The sequence below is a fragment of the Schistocerca gregaria genome, chromosome 5 (assembly GCF_023897955.1).
Source record: "Schistocerca gregaria isolate iqSchGreg1 chromosome 5, iqSchGreg1.2, whole genome shotgun sequence".
NCBI lineage: Eukaryota > Metazoa > Arthropoda > Insecta > Orthoptera > Acrididae > Schistocerca > Schistocerca gregaria.
The window spans coordinates 39,307,985-39,330,458 of NC_064924.1; the positions used below are offsets into that span (position 1 = coordinate 39,307,985).

Consider the following 22,474-nt stretch of genomic DNA (forward strand, 5'->3'; position numbering starts at 1 on the left):
GAAAATCGGGGATGAATTGAGTTATAATTATATGGTAAACTTTGACAGTGCGTTCGGAATTTTTATTAAAAAACACGCAACACAGGGATAATAGCATGTTTGTTCAAAGCAATATTTTGTGTTAGACAGAAAAATGTTGTAATTCATAGTAACTAGGTAAGAAATATTTAACGTTTTAGTACATGTACTATGCATTTATCACACAATTCTATCTTAAATATATTCTCAGTTTTGATTTCTTTTCCAAAAATTTACTGGTTTGAAATTTTTACTTTGTAGGGTAACATGGCATTCGAATTATTAAACAGCTGAATAACAGTGCGTCCTTTAAATAAATTGCTGCCAACTAATGAATGCTGCAATAAATACGTAAAAGAAACATTTCTTCAAGTTAGCTGCTTTTACAACATAACTTATAATAGAGACACAGCATCCGAATAACAGCATCTACTGGTGAAATACCTATTATACTTTGTTTCTCTGCACCGCCCGTTTACTTTACGGAGTATGTGAAGCTACCTGCGTAATCGCATAAGAAAGTGATCAAATTATTAGGATCCTGCATAGCGGACTCAACACTACACAGCGGAAGTGTGAACATAGCACGGAACAGCACTGCTCCTGTGATTGGAGCCATATTGCACTTCCGCGCATCGGTGAACCAATTGCTCTTCTATGCTCTACTGTCCTTCCACAATTTATTCTCATGCAGGCACAGAGTCAGGCGCAGTGCAGGTTTCACACTGTCCAGCCCATGAACCACTCAACGGCATGTAAGAAAGCCCAAGGACGACAAAATATTACTGACGATGTTTATGTCCGGGGCGTGTCAGTTGGTATGGCTCTGGGCACTATGGGATTTAACTTCTGATGTCATCAGTCCCCTAGAACTTAGAACTACGTAAACCTAAATAACCTGAGGACATCACACACATCCATGCCCGAGGCAGGATTCGAACATGCGACCGTAGGAGTCACGAGGTCCCGACTCAAGCGCCTAGAACCGCTCGGCCACAGCGGCCGGCAGTGATGGACAAAGAGAAGGAGAAAAAGGAGAAGATGGACCTAGACAGTGGTAGAAGGGGATTAGGGCGTATATCCATTTCCTGTATCTAGTAGAAATGTGCGCTTTCTCTTTTGATACTTTCACATGTAATCAGACTGAGCCACAACAACGTGTGGCCAGGAACAGCTAGCAGAAACATAATGACACTTAGCTTCCCTTCAAGGAAATACATTGCGCTTTTCATTTCCAGTAAGAGGAACTGCAGATTTGGCACTTATGCAATGTATTGACCGCTGATACAACCTTCTAATCAATTTTTCGTGCGTCTCACCTACCCTCACCCGCCGCATTCGGACCATTTAGTGCTTCGGTAGTTTTCCTCCAGTCTTATTTCCTTTATTTCGGCATTCTTGCTGTGTGTCTCTTGGATCCTAGAAAAACTTATGATACCTATATTTGTTCTGTCGCCAACATTACGATCTGTTCAGAACACTCCACCGCTCATGGAACCCCTGTTAACATCAGAAGTGGCAAATGAAAGATTTCTGCAATGATAGCGTCGAAGCGGAGAAGACGTAAGCTTCCTTTAACGGTTTTCGAAAAGACCGACTAGCAGCGCAACACGAGCCAACACTAGCGAATCCGAACCGAACACGACAGAATTCATCTCGCTCGCGCTCGCCTGCTGTCTATACGAGAGATAATTGTCGTTCGCTGATTGTCGTTCGCTCTGGGTAAACCACACTTCGCGTTTTACACAGCTTCTGCCCGTTGCCTGTTCCCTGGTGCGCCTTGCGTCCGCGAGCAACTTCATATAACCTACGGAGACAAATCATGACTCTTTGATGTCGTACAGTTAACCATACCATGCCTCAATGGACTCTTATTTTGCCAATGATTCCACCCTACAAAATTCTGTTAATCTATGCTTGCCTCGCTAAATGTGGGTATTAAGAATAATGCACAGAAGAAACTATCTGCATTAAATTTTTTGTTGTTGTTGCTGCTGTTTTCAATTCTAAGACTTATATGTTGCAGCTCTCCGTGATAGTTTATTCTGTGATAGCCTCTTCCTCTCTGAATAACTACCGCAACCTACAGCGATGAGCCAAAACATTATGACCACCTGCTTAATAGTTTGTTTGTCCGTTTCTAGAACGAAATATAAACCGTGATTTATTTTCAAAGAATATTCTTAAGGATTTATTTTATTTACTAGCGATTCATAAAGAACATTATCACATTTAATCACACTATACAAACATGGAAGTACTTGCCACTGAGTAGCTGATGAAATCATAACCAAATTCCTTTTAACAAATGGGAATTTTATTCACTTTAATAGTGCCTAAAAGCATTTTTTTTAAAAAGAAACAGATTTAAAATTATAATCAGAATGCACCCTCTAAATATCAAAGTTACAATTTATTCACGGGCAGAAAGAAACAAATTTTGAATGTATGAGGTTTCGGGCAGAGACCTTGCCGCTCCCTTTTGACACGGCCGTAGTTAAGACCGCTTACAAAAACCTCTGAAATACTACACTGGTGCAAATCTGCAACACACCAATTGCTTTAAACTAACAGTTTTAACAATTTACACACGCATACAAACTATGTACTCCCCGTAGGAGGAATGGAAATGGTACAAAACACTTACAATTAAAATATTAATCTTGCCACCGAAGGTGCAACTTGATTTTTTAACTGCTTAGAAAAGTCTTATGGTAGAAGGGTGGCAAGCTCCGTTATGTTTCCATTGATCGACGATCGAATGGCGATGTCCTGTGCACATTGCAATTGTAATGGATGATGTCATTGGATCAACATGTTAACACGTAGAGGTGGTACACTGCGGAGCTCCATGTTCAACAACATACGACGAAATGTGTGCTCCGAAATACTTGCGCATGCACGAGTATTGTGCTCTTTCGGCAGAGATGCCACAGATCATCATCTATCCCACTTTACAGACCAGATAAGCCACCAAATCCCACCTTCCGTGAAGAGTCACCGACTTCCAACCAATTATTGCCTAGTGGTAGTTTCACAGCCTTTCTACGTCTTTCCGTAGGTTCTCACGACAACAGCGCTTGAATATTCGTCCACAGGTGCCCTGCGTCAAAGTCGCTTATCTCAATGGATTCCCAATTTCCAGCCCGTATTTTCGCTAGTGTGATCCCCCATCGATCTCCACTGCGCTTACGCACTCTTCATAGCGTGTCACGTTCCAGCAAAGTCACCAGGCGGCATCCACCCTCCCGGTCGTAATGTTTTGTCTTACAGTGCACATCCACTTGGGACTTGTTACTATGTTCTACATCTACATCTACATGACTACTGAGCAATTCACATTTAAGTGCTTGGCAGAGGGTCCATCGTACCAAAATCATATTATCTCTCTACCATTCCCCTCCCGAACAGCGCGCGGGAAAAACGAACACCTAAACCTTTCTGTTCGAACTCTGATTTCTCTTATTTTATTTTGGTGATCATTCCAACCTATGTAGGTTGGGCTCAACAAAATATTTCCGCATTCGGAAGAGAAAGTTGGTGACTGAAATTTCGTAAATAGATCTCACCGCGACGAAAAACGTCTTTGCTTTAATGACTTCCATCCCTACTCGCGTATCATATCTGCCACACTCTCTCCCCTATTACGTGATAATACAAAACGAGCTGCCCTTTTCTGCACCCTTTCGATGTCCTCCGTCAATCGCAACTGGTAAGGATCCCACACCGCGCAGCAATATTCTAACAGAGGACGAACGAGTGTAGTGTAAGTTGTCTCTTTAGTGGACTGCCAATGAAACTCAACCTTTGGCTCGCCTTCCCCACAATATTTTCTATGTGGTCCTTGCAACTGAAGTTGTTCGTAATTTTAACACCCAGGTACTTAGTTGAAATGACAGCCTTGAGATATGTACTATTTATCGAGTAATCGAATTCCAACGGATTTCTTTTGGAACTCATGTGGATCACCTCACACTTTTCGTTTTTTAGCGTCAACTGCCACCTGCTACACCATACAGCAATCTTTTCTAAATCGCTTTGCAACTGATACTGGTCTTCGAATGACCTTATTAGACGGTAAATTACAGCATCATCTGCGAACAACCTAAGAGAACTGCTCAGATTGTCACCCAGGTCATTTACATACAGTAGATCAGGAACAGCAGAGGTCCCAGGACGCTTCCCTGGGGAACACCTGATATCACTTCAGTTTTACTCGATGATTTGCCGTCTATTACTACGAACTGCGGCCTTCCTGACAGGAAATCACGAATCCAGTCGCACAACTGAGACGATACCCCATAGACCCGCAGCCTGATTAGAAGTCGCTTGTGGGGAACGGTGTCAAAAGCTTTCCGGAAATCTAGAAACACGGAATCAACTTGGGATCCCCTGTCGATAGCGGCCATTACTTCGTGCGAATAAAGAGCTAGCTGCGTTGCACAAGAACGATGTTTTCTGAAACCATGTTGATTACGTATCAATAGATCGTTCCCTTCGAGGTGATTCATAATGTTTGAACACAGTATATGCTCCAAAACCCTACTGCAAACCGACGTCAATGATATAGATCTGTAGTTCTATCGATTACTACTACTACCCTTCTTAAACACTGGTGCGACCTGCGCAACTTTCCAATCTGCAGGTACAGATCTATCGGTGAGTGAGCGGTTGTATATGATTACTAAGTAGGGAGCTACTGTATCAGCGTAATCTGAGAGGAACCTAATCGGTATACAATCTGGACCTGAAGACTTGCCCGTATCAAACGATTTGAACTGCTTCGCAACCCCTAAGGTATCTACTTCTACTCTACTCATGCTAGCAGCTATTCGTGTTTCAAATTCTGGAATATTCCATTCAAGACTTAGCGTTCTTCTAGAGTCCCCCCCCCCCCCCCCCCGAACACAAGCATGCACCCCAACACAAGCATGCACGCACGCTCACACACACACACACACACACACACACACATTTTCTTCCGTTGCCAAGTTAACAATTCCTTTATTGGGCAGGATGTGTAGACATTTCTTTTTCTTCAGCTCGATTCATTACCACCTTTTGTTATTCGATTTACCAATCTAACGTTCAGCATTCTTCTGTAGCACTCTATTTCAAAAATCCTCTTTCATCTTCTTCTCTGAACTGCCTATTGACGACATTTCACTTCCGCATTCTTGTTAAATATCACCAGAAGCCCCCCCATGAACCATGGACCTTGCCGTTGGTGGGGAGGCTTGCGTGCCTCAGCGACACAGATGGCCGTACCGTAGGTGCAACCACAACGGAGGGATATCTGTTGAGAGGCCAGACAAACATGTGGTTCCTGAAGAGGGGCAGCAGCCTTTTCAGTAGTTGCAGGGGCAACAGTCTGGATGATTGACTGATCTGGCCTTGCAACATTAACCAAAACGGCCTTGCTGTGCTGGTACTGCGAACGGCTGAAAGCAAGGGGAAACTACAGCTGTAATTTTTCCCGAGGACATGCAGCTTTACTGTATGATTAAATGATGATGGCATCCTCTTGGGTAAAATATTCCGGAGGTAAAATAGTCCCCCATTCGGATCTCCGGGCGGGGACTACTCAAGAGGATGTCGTTATCAGGAGAAAGAAAACTGGCGTCCTACGGATCGGAGCGTGGAATGTCAGATCCCTTAATCGGGCAGGTAGGTTAGAAAATTTAAAAAGGGAAATGGATAGGTTAAAGTTAGATATGGTGGGAATTAGTGAAGTTCGGTGGCAGGAGGAACAAGACTTCTGGTCAGGTGACTACAGGGTTATAAACACAAAATCAAATAGGGGTAATGCAGGAGTAGGTTTAATAATGAACAGGAAAATAGGAATGCGGGTAAGCTACTACAAACAGCATAGTGAACGCATTATTGTGGCCAAGATAGATACGAAGCCCACACCTACTACAGTAGTACAAGTTTCAGGGAGAGCATAAGGGGACAATTGACAGGAATAGGGGAAAGAAATACAGTAGAAGAAGAATGGGTAGCTCTGAGGGATGTAGTAGTGAAGGCAGCAGAGGATAAAGTAGGTACAAAGACGAGGGCTGCTAGAAATCCTTGGGTAACAGAAGAAATATTGAATTTAATTGATGAAAGGAGAAAATATAAAAATGCAGTAAATGAAGCAGGCAGAAAGGAATACAGACGTCTCAAAAATGAGATCGACAGGAAGTGCAAAATGGCTAAACAGGGATAGCTAGAGGACAAATGTAAGGATGTAGAAGCTTATCTCACTAGGGGTAAGATAGATAATGCCTACAGGAAAATTAAAGAGACCTTTGGAGAGAAGAGAACCACGTGTATGAATATCAAGAGCTCAGATGGCAACCCAGTTCTAAGCAAAGAAGGGAAGGCAGAAAGGTGGAAGGAGTATATAGAAGGTTTATACAAGGGTGATGTACTTGAGGACATTATTATGGAAATAGAAGAGGATGTAGATGAAGACGAAATGGGAGATACGATACTGCGTGAAGAGTTTGACAGAGCACTGAAAGACCTGAGTCGAAACAAGGCCCCCGGAGTAGACTACATTCCATTAGAACTACTGACGGCCTTGGGAGAGCCAGTAATGACAAAACTCTACCAGCTGGTGAGCAAGATGTATGAGACAGGCGAAATACCCTCAGACTTCAAGAAGAATATAATAATTCCAATCCCAAAGAAAGCAGGTGCTGACAGATGTGAAAATTACCGAACTATCAGTTTAATAAGTCACAGCTGCAAAATACTAACGCGAATTCTTTACAGACGAATGGAAAAACTGGTAGATGCGGACCTCGGGGAGGATCAGTTTGGATTCCGTCGAAATGTTGGAACACGTGAGGCAATACTGACGTTACGACTTATCTTAGAAGAAAGATTAAGAAAAGGCAAACCTACGTTTCTAGCATTTGTAGACTTAGAGAAAGCTTTTGACAATGTTGACTGGAATACTCTTTTTCAAATTCTAAAGGTGGCAGGGGTAAAATACAGGGAGCGAAAGGCTATTTACAATTTGTACAGAAACCAGATGGCAGTCATAAAAGTCGAGGGGCATGAAAGGGAAGCAGTGGTTGGGAAAGGAGTGAGACAGGGTTGTAGCCTCTCCCCGATGTTATTCAATCTGTATATTGAGCAAGCAGTAAAGGAAACAAAAGAAAAATTTGGAGTAGGTATTAAAATTCATGGAGACGAAGTAAAAACTTTGAGGTTCGCCGATGACATTGTAATTCTGTCAGAGACGGCAAAGGACTTGGAAGAGCAGTTGAACGGAATGGACAGTGTCTTGAAAGGAGGGTATAAGATGAACATCAACAAAAGCAAAACGAGGATAATGGAATGTAGTCAAATTAAATCGGGTGATGCTGAGGGAATTAGATTAGGAAATGAGACACTTAAAGTAGTAAAGGAGTTTTGCTATTTAGGAAGTAAAATAACTGATGATGGTCGAAGTAGAGAGGATATAAAATGTAGACTGGCAATGGCAAGGAAAGCGTTTCTGAAGAAGAGAAATTTGTTAACATCGAATATAGATTTATGTATCAGGAAGTCGTTTCTGAAAGTATTTGTTTGGAGTGTAGCCATGTATGGAAGTGAAACATGGAGGATAACTAGTTTGGACAAGAAGAGAATAGATGCTTTCGAAATGTGGTGCTACAGAAGAATGCTGAAGATTAGATGGGTAGATCACGTAACTAATGAGGAGGTATTGAATAGGATTGGGGAGAAGAGAAGTTTGTGGCACAACTTGACTAGAAGAAGGGATCGGTTGGTAGGACATGTTTTGAGGCATCAAGGGATCACAAATTTAGCGTTGGAGGGCAGCGTGGAGGGTAAAAATCGTAGAGGGAGACCGAGAGATGAGTACACTAAGCAGATTCAAAAGGATGTAGGTTGCAGTAGGTACTGGGAGATGAAGCAGCTTGCACAGGATAGAGTAGCATGGAGAGCTGCATCAAACCAGTCTCAGGACTGAAGACAACAACAACAATCACCAGAAGAGGCTTCCTAAGACTTAAATTGATATTTAATCTGTAAAGATGATATACGGGTTTTCATTGCACAAATATATTATACTAGAACTGACATGTGATTTCATTTCCACGCAATTTGGGTGCATAGATCCTGAGAAATCAGCACCCAGAACAATCACCTCCGGCCGTAATAACGGCCTTGATACGCCTGGGCATTGAGTCAGAACTTGGATGGCGTGTACACGTACAGCTGCCCATGCAGCTTCAACACGATACCACAGTTCATTTACAGGAGTGTCTGTCGTATTTGTGACGGGTCAGTTGCTCGGCCACCATTGACCAGACGTTTTTAATTGGTGAGAGATCTGGAGAATGTACTGGTCGGGGCAGCAGTCGAACATTTTCTGTATCCTGAAAGGCCGGCACAGGACGTGCAGCATGCTGTCGTTCATTTTCCTGCTGATATGTAGGGTTTCGCTGTGATCGAATGAAGGGTAGAACCATGGGTCGCAACACATCTGAAATGCAACGTCCACTGTTCAAAGTGCCGTCAATGCGAACAGGAGGTGACCGAGACGCGTAACCAATGGCACCCCATACCATCACTACGGGTGTTACGCCAGTATGGCGATGACGAATACACGCTTCCAATGTGCGTTCACCGCGATGTCGCCAAACACGGAGGCGACCATCATGAAGCTGTAAACACAATCTGGATTCATCCGAAAAAATGACGTCTTGCCATTCGTGCACCGAGGTTCGTCGTTCAGCATCGCATGGACTCCTATCTGTGATGCAGCGTCAAGGGTAACCGCAGCCATGATCTCTGAGCTGATAGTCAATGCTGCTGCAAACGTCGTCGAACTCTTCGTGCAGATGGTTGTTGTCTTGCAAACGTCCCCATCTGTTGACTCAGGGATCGAGACGTGGCTGCACGATCCCTTACAGCCATGCGGATAAGATGCCTGTCATCTCGACTGCTAGTGATACGAGGCCGTTGGGATCCAGCAAGGCGTTCCGTAATACCCTCCTTGACCCACTGATTCCATATTCAGCTAACAGTAATTGGATCTCGACCAACGCGAGCAGCAATGTCGCGATACGATAAACCTCAATCGCGATAGACTACATTCCGACCTTTGTCAAAGTCGGAAACGTGATGGTAGGCGTTTCACCTCCTTACACGAGGCATCACAACAAAGTTTCACTAGGCAACGCCGATCAACTGCTATTTGTGTATGATAAATCGGTTGCAAACGTTCTTCATGTCAGCAAGTTGTAGGTGTCGCCAGCTGCGCCAACCTTGTGTTAATGCTCTGAAAAGCTAATCATTAATCATTTGCATATCACAGGATCTTCTTCCTGTCGATTAAATTTCGCGTCTGTAGCACGTCATCTTCGTAGTGTAGCAATTTTAATCGCCAGTAGTGTAAGTGAGCTCTTCAGTTGGCGTCATGAGTGTGAGTGCACCTGGTACTCGTTTTCCGACTAAGGAAAATCCTCTGCAGTACCAGTTAACAAACTCTCTCTTCTACCTAGCAGCCAGACACGCTGACCACTCACAGGCATACTGAATTGACATTAGATGTTAAGAAATTGCTCTTTTTTTTCATAAATGCCTTTCTTCTTACTGACAATCTAAATTTTATATCCTCTCCACTTCGGTAATCATCAGTTATGTTAGTCTCCAACTGCGAAACTCATCCACTACTAATTTTAGATTCTCATTTTTGAATCTAATTATCTCTCTATTTAATTCTATTATACTTCATTACCCTTGTTTTACTTTTGTCGATGTTCATTTTATCTCTTCTGAAGACATTGTATATTCCGTTCATCTATTCTTCCAAATCCTTTGCCGTCTCTGACAGAATTACAGTGTCACTGACAAACTTCCAACTTTTTATTACATCTCTATGAACTATAATTACCTTTAAAATCTTCTCCTTCGTTCCCTACACTATATGCTCAATGCAAAGATTAAATAACGTCGGGGAGAGGTTACAACGTTGTCTCACTCCCTTTTCAACTATGGCGTACCTTTCACGCCCATCGACTCAACTGCAATTTGGTTTCTGTACAGCTAATAGGTAACATGTTCCCCGAATTTTATCCCAGCTACTTTCAGAATTTGAGAGTGTAGTCCGATCAACATCGTCAAAAGCTTTCTCCTAATCTACAAATGCTATAATCGTAGATCTGCCTTTCTTCAGTATGTGTACTAGATTAAGTCGTAAAGTCAGTATTGTATCACGTGTTCGTACATTTCTCCAGAGCCCACTCAGACCTTCATCGAAGTCGGCCTCTGCTACTTTTTCTGTTCATCTGTAAATTTTTTCTATCAATGTTATGCACCCGATGATTAGAAATTGGTGGTTCGGTAATATTCACACCTGTCAGCACGTACCATCTATACAAATAGACGTCTGACAGTATTTCGCCTGTCTCATATATCTATTAATTTGTCATGGCTGGCTCTCCCTAAGATATCTATTATTCAGAAGGGGCCCTGTTTTCACTCACATCTCTCAGTGCTCTGTCAAATTCTTTTCACATTATAGTATCTCCCAGGGCATCTTCACCTGCTTCTTCTTCTATGACACTGTTCTAGATTCAAAATGGTTCAAATGGCTCTGAGCACTATGGGACTTAACTTCTAAGGTCATCAGTCCCCTAGAACTTAGAACTACTTAAACCTAACTAACCTAAGGACATCATACACATCCATGCCCGAGGCAGGATTCGAACCTGCAACCGTAGCGGTCGCGCGGCTGTGTCCTAGAGTTTTTTGTCCTTATAGAGACAGTAGATCTATCCTGTACTTAGTACTCGCTTTCCTTCTGAGCTCGTGATATTCATGCAAGTGCTTCTCCGTCTTCCGATGTTCTCTTTGATTTTTCTGTGTGTGACATGAATCATTCCCTTAGCTGTGCCTGCTTCTACAGCCTTGCATTTGTCTTCTAGCGATTCCTGCTTTGCAGCACTCACTTCCTGTCAGTCTCATTCTTAGATATCTTTATTCCTTTCCCTTTCTTCTTTTGTTGCATTTTTATATTTTCTCCTTTCGTCAATTAAGTTCGATAACTTATCTCCTAAAGATTTCTGCAGGGCCTTGTCATTTTACCTATGTCGTGCTCTGTTGCCTTCCTTATTTCATTTCTTAAGGCTAACCTCTTGCCTTGTCTTGCATTCCGTTCTCCATTTCAGTCCAAGGGTGCTTGATGCCCCGACAGAAATGTTCAATAGTATGTGGTTCTTTCGACTTACCCACGTCCCAACATCTCAATTTTCTACAATTTTGAAATTCCTTAAATTTTAACTCAAGTTCATAATTAATATATTCTGGTCAGAGTGCACATATGTCCACCAAAATCTGGTTTCAAAATCTATGTCCTTCCGTTATATAATCAGTCTGAAACCTTCCAGCGTTCCCAGGTATCTTCTACATAAACAGTCGTCTTTCACACTGAAACGAAGTCTTGGCGATGATAAAATTATGCCCTTTGAAAAATTATAACAAGCAACTTTCCGTGTCGTTCATTCCGCTTAATATTTGTTCTCTTAGTATTTTTTCTTCTCTTTCTTTTCCTGCCATCTCTTTCCTGTCACTCAATTAAATTTTCGTCTCCCTTAATCCTCTTAATGATGTTCATTATCTCATCCACATTCTTTCACCTCTCTATCATCTACGTATCTAGTTGGCATATGAACTCGTACTGCCGTGGCACGTGTTTGCTTCCTGTCTGTCTTGGCTACAACAATACACTCACTATCCCTACTTGCATTCCTGTTTTCTTATTCATGATTAAACCTATAAAAATTTATAAATGCTCTAACATAGCCACGCTATTAAGGGATCCAACGTCCTGCAGTCCAATCCGTAGAATACCAATAGTCCTTCATTACTTGGATGAGTAAAGAGCCAGTTGTCTTTAAAAAAGTGGTGTTTTCCATATTGGTGCTGATTACATGTCAATAGATTGTTTTCTTTGAGGTACCTCATAACGGTGGAACACACTGTATTTTCCAAAGTCCTAGTACATATCGATATGAACGATATGGTCTTATAATGCAGCGGACTACCTCTGTTCCCTTTACTGTATATTACTGTGAGCTATGCAAGTTTCCAGTCTTTAATCAAACGAACGATTGCTTATGGTGGAGCTTATTCATCAGTCTTCTCTGAAAGGAATGTTTGCTTTATTAAGTGACTCACGTTGCTTCGCTACCCCAAGAGTATGGCATGCAGTGAGAGGTGTCCCTCTTCAATGTATAAGATTTGGCTCGTTTTCACGTGATGGGGAGGGGAGATAGTGGAAGAGTGCAGAAGAGTGCATGCACAGTAACGTGGCGAGTAGGTGCTCAGTGATTGGGGCATGTGTGGAGAGAGAGCCAGTGCTGAGGATTGTGGGCAGGCGCTGCTTGCGAAACTCTGAGTGGTGGAGGGGTAGTGCCGTTCCAAATTGAAGCCTATGCTCACATTTTTCGTAAATATTAAGTGGATCCACTCCACGACTACACTTGCATGTTGACCATCCAGAAAGATCTACTGTCACCTTTGCTTCGGTTAGTATCTAAAACTAATTCCGCTGAAAATGTAACAAAAGCAGTGATTTATTTTCGGCTGTCTTGTTTGCCATTTTTGTAAGTTATGGAGAACAGTCAGGGGCGAATTTTTAGTGAAACCTACATTTATCTTGTTACCATGTTCAAATTTCTTTCTTTTACCAAACCACAGCGGAGATTACACAAGATCATCTCACTATCATGCTGTGCAGACGAAATTCTGAGAAAATTCTGAAAAAGCAGTTCATTACTTTTAGGAATTGAAGAACTGAGAAAAAGAAAGGTCAACAGCTTATGAAAAAGCACATCCCCGGTACAGCCCATAGCATTTCTCATTTTAGCAGCTAATGATGCCCCTTCAGAATTACATTCTTTTGACAAGACTGTTGTCAATGGAATGACATGGTAGATAATGAAGTTTTGCATAAAACCACATGGAAAATACTCTCCTCTTTGTGTGTTATAATTTGTCCAAATATGATTTCGATAGCTCAATCCGTTTATGAAATATTAGTAATACTGTGGATATTTCATTCTGGCGTTTTCATTGGGACACGCGACTGCTGACGTGTGAGCTACATCGGATCAATTTTCTCGAGATTGGTGGCAGATAGAGACCTCCATACAATTCTAAAGAAAAATTCAGTATATTAGCTAAATTTCATACTCAGCAACATATTTCATAATATGCCCCAATCATAAACTCACTACTGCTCCTACTTTTGTTCACACACTTTTTCGCGTAGTGTCTTACTTAAACGCAAATCCCACAATAACTATGACCAGTAACTAAATGTTGGGAACTTCACGATTAAGCGGAAATATAAAGCCATAAGTAATGCAATTTTTTTTCTAAATAGTTTCCGTGAAATAGTTTGAGAAAGATTGCAGGGCGCGCGCCTCGATTCTGCCACCATGGTATGTCACCGACTATCTAAAAGCAGGCAGACAATGTTTCGAAGAAACGAATGAGCTTTCCCAACGATTTGGGCGAAAATTGTTCACTGCGCATCGGCCACTGTATTCTTCATGGACTATAGTAGTAGGGGTAGTGGTGGTTCTCGGACACTCGGACTATATCCACCATCCCAGGACATGTAAACAGACATGAAGAGACTTGGGCTATGTCTGCCACGTTTCATTTCTTGTTGGAAGGGGTAGGGACAGGTTCTTATACAAATTATAACATAAGGAAAAAATGGAAATGAAGTCCCTTGCTTCTTGACAGAGCATAGGGGAACGCTGCAGGAGACCCACACCGCCATACTAGAGAAGGTCCTAATGGAGGTAATGGGAATTAATGATACTTATGAGGACGACACGACAAGACGCAGTTACCTTTGGGCAGGTGAAAATCCCTGTGCCCGCCGGGAATCCAACTCAGGACCCTGTGCTTGGGGAACAACAACGCTACCGCTAGACAACGAGTGGCGGCCAGTTACAAAAAGAAGTATTCCACATTTTTGGTAGTGTTGACCAAAACAAGACAAAAGTGTCCGGTAAATATTTGCTCTAAATTGTAATCGCCTAACAGCCATGAGGGCGTACTTACCTTCACTACTGTGATACACACCTCTTGTACTGGAAGCTCCTTGCTCTTAAGAACGACCGACACATTGCAGTACACAAATGAGGACACATTCTTTGTTATTGTGCATGAATACAGTCTGGTACCGAGCGCCGTCGTCTCGAATCCGCGCCAAACGGCATGGACCTCAGTTACCAGTAGAGGTCTCTGCAGCTTTCGCGCCGTAAGCCGTGGCTGCGCATGCCCCTGGCCCGCGTATAATGTAAAGCCGTCGGCACACGGACCGTGCTGTCGAACGTTAACGTTCAGCGTGCCAAGTTCAACGTGCTGCTGAACGCTCGGCAACGAAGTGACTCGTGCACACGGGACGTGGTCCCTGACGTGGTATACGTGATCGCAACGCACTCCAGTGGCAGTTGAAGGACGTTTCTAGTTCGTAAATCACACTGTTTGCTCTACGGGCGCGAGTAAAATTCCCATTTTAGCTCTATTAAAGTGCACATTTCCTCCATTCTTCACGAAAAGGAAAGTACCACGTCCAGTCAATAAGGACGCAGGGTTGAAAAGTTCCACTACAAACAGTGCGGTACAAATTTGGAATACTTCTCTGCATAACATAAATATTGTTTCACCATTCCCACATTTTGGTAAAACCCCAAGGTCACTCTTACTTGGTCACTGTTCTTACCCAGTAGCAGAATCTTTGAAACATGTGAATTACGAACCGCAAAAGAAAAAGGAGAAAAATAACTTTCTACAAGTAGCGCAAGCTGTCCTGTAGATTAAGCCAATCGAACAAAGTCACCCCTCAGAAAAAGTGAACTTATATTTACATAATATCAAACATTATAGTATATACTTACATTAAACTAATAATAAAGTGTCAGAACCTAATAAAACCGCGAATGCTAGGAAAAAAATTTGGAAGTGGCAAAAGGCGAAGCTGCTCCCCAACTGACAGCTCAGTTCAAGCTTGTGACGCAACCCATTACGCTAAACCAATATCACACCCTACGAATTTAACCACATTGTTGTACCCTTGCTGAAAACCTTACTCGTAGCTATGTTGCTAATTGCAATTTAATTATAACAAATTGACGAAGAACAGTGCGTTTTGGGTGGATCTTCAGTGTGTCGTTGCCTTCAAATAGCCTGCTCTTATAACACATAAGTTACAATAGTTCTTTTGCCACGAATATGATGATTCTCATTATTTTATTGGAACGAATCACACAGTTAACAACGCGTTTTCCAGTGATTCTCAATTTGCTGGTGCTCAGAAACGGAATATATACATATATGCTTGAAATGAATGCCAATTTGGCGCCTCACAACTCTGTACTGAAGGGAGACGGCGTGCTTGTGACGTCGGTGGCGCTGTGCCATCTCATTGGTCAACTCTCAGACGCACGCTCAGAATATCTGACATGCCAGATATTGCTCTGCACGTTCGGGAATACTCCCGAACGTGCTATTCCACGCTATGACGTCAGAAACTCTGCACGCTCAACGCTCAACGTTCGGCTGCACGGTCCGTGTGCCGACGGCTTAAGGGCACCAGTGTAGAGCACGTGGTCCCAGAAGCCAATAGCGAAGTACCCTATCATGTATTTAATGACCTGCCTCTCAGTCAGCGAGGCCGCCTGATGGTCGCGTCTGTCTCAGACACCGTGCCCACCTATTTCCGTGTACTAGCGGACGTTGTTAATTTCGTGAGGTTTTCGCTTGTGACCCCGTTGCTTCTTGCGTGTTGTTGTGCTCGGTGTCTTGCTCAGCCGTCTGTCGTTGTGCGTGTCCAGCCTTTCGCGTTCGTCCATCTTGTTTGTTCGAAAGCCGCTCCTGTTCGGTCCAGCCGCTCTTTCGTTCACGGCCACCCCGCCACCTTTACGGTCGCGGTTGCAACATACAGCATGCAGCGAATATCTGTTAGTGTTGTTACTCTACACTGTGATCACCGTTCTGGGTAAGTACAGAGCATACCCCACAACGGAAGCAGTTTGGGGTTGGATACGTTTGTGACGTATTTTTGCTTTACAGTGTTATCTTTGCACTTACGAGCATAATGAAAACGTGTTATTCTACACGGGCAATGGCAAACGTAAGTTTGTCTTATGGTCTTGCAAATGGAAGCAACTGTCGTGCTCTAGTCCTGTATCCTAAGAAGTATTACATTAGAATCTCTACTGTTTCATAAGGAATGGGCAAATGACATTCTCCTTCGAACGGACTGGAGACTTTCCGATAAGCCACAGCATTCGATACATTATCAAGTATATTCAAACAATATATACAAGAAATTATAAACTAGCCGCAACAATAAGCTATAGCTTTACTTAAAATGTAATAGTTTCGTGAAGCAAAGGAGGAAACTACATTAAATTTTATGCTGAACAAACTCCTACTGCGTTTGAACAAATTTAGAATAGATTTCTCATAGACTACCGGTATGTATGTAAATATAGACATTTATGCTGATTTTTAAGTAAAGGTAACAGACAGAGACGAATATATCATATTATAAGTTTAAGCGAGGCGGTAATGGTTTACCACGTACATTGCAAATGAGCATTTCAATCACTGTTCACTTACTAGAATAACAAATAAAAACTTAAAAAAAATTAAATCAGGTTTAAAACAAGATGGCAGCATTCAGATTAAACAATCAAGGTAATTAATCAAGAATTAAAGTGCCGAACAATCTAAATGTGTCATAATAAAATGATTCAGTTTTTATCGCGAGAATGAATTATAGCGGCAAGAGCCATCATGGAGACAGAACCAGCTGTCGACGCTTGATCGCGAGACGAGCGAAACCTCGATATCTGGAGAGAAATGGCTGTGTAGGACGATGTTGTTCGCGGTGTCTCTTAGCTCACTTTCGAACAAAAGAGTTTCCACTTAACTGGTGTTGCTATCGAGCCATCGACATCCGCTTCGTTAGTCCATCATCCTTGAGCGTGTAGTCCAGTAACTGGTGTCGTCTTGCTGATTTCCTTGATCTTGAGCGCCAGTTGTGAATGTAACAGGTACACTGCAGAGTTAATTCCGGTCTGTGCACCTGTGAGGGAAATAAAACACGCTGCTTCCCATTAACGCGTGACATAAGTTCATGTCATAATGTTTGTTACATACTTTAGCAACGGTTTCCAGATTTATGATATGCGATCGCTTTGACAGTATATGCGGCCGCGCTACGAAAGTAAATCAAGTCGATTGGGCCGTAATTCATCAGTACGTGATTTAAACCGAACAATAGGTGTCTTGACCAAATGTCTACGCAATTACTTCAATCACGTGGCAATCAGCACACCATACATTCGTAATTAATGTTCTTCGTATAAATATATGACACGAAAATGTGTTGCCATATTTTCTGTTTCATTTCATAGTCTGTGGTATGCAATAACCAGTTTACGCTGTCTAAAATCGAAAACAGTATCTTTCCGGTGTGCACAAGGCTTACCGGTGCGCACATCAAGGTTTTATGTTTAAGGAGTCATTTCGAAGTTCCGGCAAACGAGCAATAGGACAGATAAAATCACTACTTCTGGAGTAGCGGTACATACCGAGATCAGAAGTGTAACACTGTTTCAGCACTGATACTTTTCACCGGCCACGAGCACAGTATTAGCAGTACAAACGCGCCGCACGACAATCAACTCTCCCTCCACTCTCCCCTTCTCGCTCCTGACTCTTTGTTGATATTTCTGTCGCTCTGTCGATATACTACATCACTCATACACTCCGCAACACTTTCAAAGATTCTCATTATATCGATTTACAGTTCTGTACAAAATCACAATTTCATATTGCTATGTCCACAGAAAATGGTACCAAGTAACGTGTTAACAATATCAGAATAATTGAAATTGGCAATAAAATTCATAACAACTACATTATGTAAACACAAACATAATTATGCCGAGAATTAAATTTACGAAAGTCATTCTGAGCTAACCTTTTGAATGTATGATGAAAATAAAGCAGGAACAATGTGAAAGAAAATGTAGTAAAAAGGAAAAAAAAAATGTATATTAGCTTGTAGTGATTTCTTCACAACTTGAGTTGAGTTGATGTTGCATTTACAAATAACGTGTTAAATGTGGTTAGTACTGGTTCGAGAATTTGCAGGTAGCCCTGCGACAATTGTGCCTGTACTGTTTCGACAGGAAGTTCGCGGTGATGCCTCGCCTTACTAAGGAGCTGTACCGCGTGCACGTCATCGGAGGCATAGACCCAGACCCCACGTGGGTCTCGTGGCCAAAGCACGGAAAAACCGCCTCCATAGCCATTGAGATGATGTACTTCGACGACTATTCCCTCGGAGATGTCATCATCTACGACATGACGAATCTGAATGCTGGACACATGTTCCGTACAGATATCAATATTGTACGGGCACTGGAAATCGGCTACAAGGTCAGTACCCAAAAATATTGCTCCACGTGTAGATTGTGCATATAATGTTACCTCTCTAGAAATTTTTTATATGGTTCCCTTTTCTCACACATAAATGGCTCATAAGAGGAGAACAGCATTATCACTTGGAATTGTGTATCTGTTGATAAAATATTTGTGCCCAGAAATGATATCTTCATATAGAGACTAAATTTATAACTCATGATTAATTTTGGTTTCAGATCACTAATATGTGGATCCATAAAAAGTTCATTTGGGAACACAAAAATGCAGCGCATTTTAATAACGCATTGAACCCCTATTGTCAGGTCCTCATAGGACAACATCGTTCTAAACTTCAATCTGTCATTCACTATCCCAGAAAGACACTATCGCAGCATTACTTCCTACCGACCCAACTACATTCTTCCAGTACTGCGCAGGTCCTTCCAACACACTCTCCAAAAGCACCGTATGATGATAAATACCTATTAGACAAATAACAAATAGGCTTCATCATGTATCAAAATACGACATTTGTGTTAGTATAAAAAATAGTTTACATTAGACATAAATAAGCCGAGTGTCATAATATTAATCATGATGAATACAATTTACTAACTAGCCTAAATTTTTCTTTCAATACGGTGTACTGTTTGCGCTCGTACTTGACGTTCCAGCACTGATGCCTAAAAACCTGTAACTAGAAAGTCTCAGAAAGGACAGGTGCTGTCTCTGGAACTTGTCTGGAATGGGTACTGGTTCACAGTTCAGATTTCCACCGACAATTACATCTAATGAGAATGTAGTCACGTTCCCTCTCAATATCTTCTTTTATTCCTCAGCCTCCAGTAAACCAGGTGATTGTAAGACCAAACGGTGGGCCTAAAGTAGACGACATTCCTCAGAGTTACTGATACCATTGGACAAACAAACCATAAAAAGCATGTTCGTACAGATGTGAATACTGTGGAACCATCAGTTTAGTTGCAAAATGTAAATATTCACGGCCGGTAATATTACGCTAATTGAAATATTTCTGGAAATTGTGCCGTGGTTGATGAGCAAGAAATTCATCCGACCACGGCGTTATAACCACGGATATTTTAATAAATGTAGTCATTAGTTTTACCAGTTGACTTTCGTGTAATTCTTGTTTGACCGTTATTAGTATTTCCCTGCTAGGTCATGACAGACAGATAAGGGAGTACCCCTTCTCTCTATGCACGAGCCTAGTGGGACCATTAGATTTTTAGTCTGTACGTCGCTAGTTTCGTAGGAAAAAAAAACTCGGGCGTGTGTGCACTTCGCACTTATTTCTACGTTATTATACTGTGAGCAATGGAACATGGCTGTCACATGCGGCTGATGTGGTGTTGTAATGTGCGGCTGTCATTCCATGGCCATGTTAGACAATGGGACAGGCAACTTCTTTCTATCTGTCTAGGAAGTAAGAACCTGAGACGTCAGCAGGCACCGCCAATAGTGCCGCTCCTCTCTGGGTGACAGTGATGATTAGATTAGATTAGATTATACTTGTTCCATAGATCATGAATACGACACTTCGTAATGATGTGGAATGTGTCCAGTTAAAGAAAGATGTCTGTAAAAGTTATTACATTACACAAAATGTTGCAAGACACTAATGCTTAAGTTAGTTTTTTTCTCTCCCTTAATGTATATCTAAAAATTCAGCCAATGAGTAGAAGGAGTTGTCATCTAGAAATTCTTTTAATTTATTTTTAAATGTTGGTTGAGTATCTGTCAGGCTTTTGATGCTGTTTGGTAGGTGACCAAAGACTTTCGTGGCAGAAAAATTTACCCCCTTCTGTGCCAAAGTCAGATTTAACCCTGCATAGTAAAGATCATCCTTTCTCCTGGTGTTATGGCTATGCACACTGCTATTACTCTTGAACTGGGCTGGATTATTAACAACAAGTTTCATAAGTGAATATATATACAGTGAGGTTACTGCGAGGATCCCTAGATCCTCAAATAGATGTCTGCAGGATGACTGTGGGTGGACTCCAGCAATTATTCTGATTACACTTTTTTGACCAATGAATACTTTTCTACTCAACGATGAATTACCCTAGAATATGATACCATACGAAAGCAGTGAATGAAAGTAGGCATAGTAAGCTAATTTACTGAGATTCTTATCACCAAACTTTGCAATAACCCTAACAGTATACGTAGCCGAACTCAGACGTTTCAGCAGACCATCAATGTGTTGCTTCCAGTTTAACCTTTCATCACTGGACACACCTAAAAATTTTGAAAATTCTACCTTAGCTACAGACTTCTGTTCAAAGTCCATATTTATTACTGGAGTTGTGCCATTTACTGTACAGAACTGTATATACTGTGTTTTATCAAAATTTAAAGAGAGTCCATTTGCTGAGAACCACTTAATAATTTTGTGAAAAACATCATTTACAATTACATCACTTAGTTCTTGGTTTTTGGATGTTATTACTATACTTGTATCATCAGCAAAAAGAACTAACTTTGCATCTTCATCAATATGAAATGGTAAGTCATTAATGTACATCAAGAAAAGTAAAGGACCTAAGACCGAACCCTGTGGGACTCTGTACTTGATAGCTCCCCACTTTGAGGAATCAGCTGTTGTATGAACATTACATGAACCACTTATTTCAACTTTCTGCATTCTTCCAGTTAAGTATGAATTAAAGCATTTGTGCACTGCCCCCCTCAAACCATAATGATTTAGCTTGTCTAAAAGAATTCCATGATTTACACAGTCAAAGGCCTTTGAGAGATCACAAAAAATACCAATGGGTGATGTCTGGTTATTCAGAGCATTTAATATTTGATCAGTGAAAGCGTATATAGCATTTTCTGTTGAAAAGCCTTTCTGAAAACCAAACTGACATTTTGTTAGTACTTTATTTTTACAAATATGGGAGGCTACTCTTGAATACATTACTTTCTCAAAAATTTTTGATCCGACGCATTCCCCTTTTTATGCAATGGTTTTACAATGGCATATTTCAGTCTATCAGGGAAAACACCCTGCTCCAAAGAGCTATTACATCCGTGGCTGAGAATCCTACTTATCTGTGGGGAACAAGCTTTAAGTATCTTGCTGGAAATGCCATCAATTCCGTAAGAGCTTTTACTTTTCAGTGAGTTTGTTATTTTTATGATTTCAGAGGGAGAGGTTCGTGGAAATACAGTTGTTTCAAACTGCACAGGTATGGCCTCTTCTATTAGAAGCCTTGCCTCTTCTAGTGAAGATCTAGATCCTATTTTCTCCACAACATTTAAAAAATGATTATTGAAAATATTTCCAATTTCAGATTGTTTGTTAGTACACTTGTCATTCAGTTTTATGGCACTAAAGTCTTCCTGTACTCTTGGTTGCCCAGTTTCCCTTTCAATAATGTTCCAAATTGCTTTAATTTTATTATCAGAGTTACTGATCTCAGACATGATACACATGCTTCTGGATTTTTAATAACTTTTCTTAGTACTGCACAATAGTTTTTATAATATTGAACAATTTCGGGGTCAGTACTCCCTCTTGCTGTTAGATACAGTTCTCATACACATGCTTCTGGATTTTTAATAACTTTTCTTAGTACTGCACAATAGTTTTTATAATATTGAACAATTTCGGGCTCACTACTCCCTCTGGCTGTTAGATACAGTTCTCTTTTACGGTTGCAAGATATTCTTATTCCTTTAGTTAGCCAAGGTTTTTTGTATGTTTTCTTGGATTTCTGTTTCACTATTTTCTTGGGAAAACAATTTTCAAATTCCCTTAAAAATGTATCGTGAAATCAGTTATATTTCAAGTTTGCATCGGGTTCCATATACACTTCATCCCAGTCTAGCTCCTTTAGACTTTCCCTAAAGTTTGCAATATTTACACTCCTGGAAATGGAAAAAAGAACACATTGACACCGGTGTGTCAGACTTACCATACTTGCTCCGGACACTGCGAGAGGGCTGTACAAGCAATGATCAC

At 41.4% G+C, this 22,474-nt stretch overlaps 1 protein-coding gene across 1 annotated transcript in view; it reads left to right on the forward strand.

Annotated features, from left to right (window-relative positions):
• The window catches only part of LOC126272157 (retinol-binding protein pinta-like), a 94,545-nt gene that overhangs the window by 45,940 nt on the left and 26,131 nt on the right, over positions 1-22,474 (forward strand). The window contains exon 4 of the mRNA XM_049974790.1: positions 18,249-18,498. Within this exon, the coding sequence (XP_049830747.1) occupies positions 18,249-18,498 (250 nt within the window). The remainder of the gene's footprint in view (positions 1-18,248; positions 18,499-22,474) is intronic.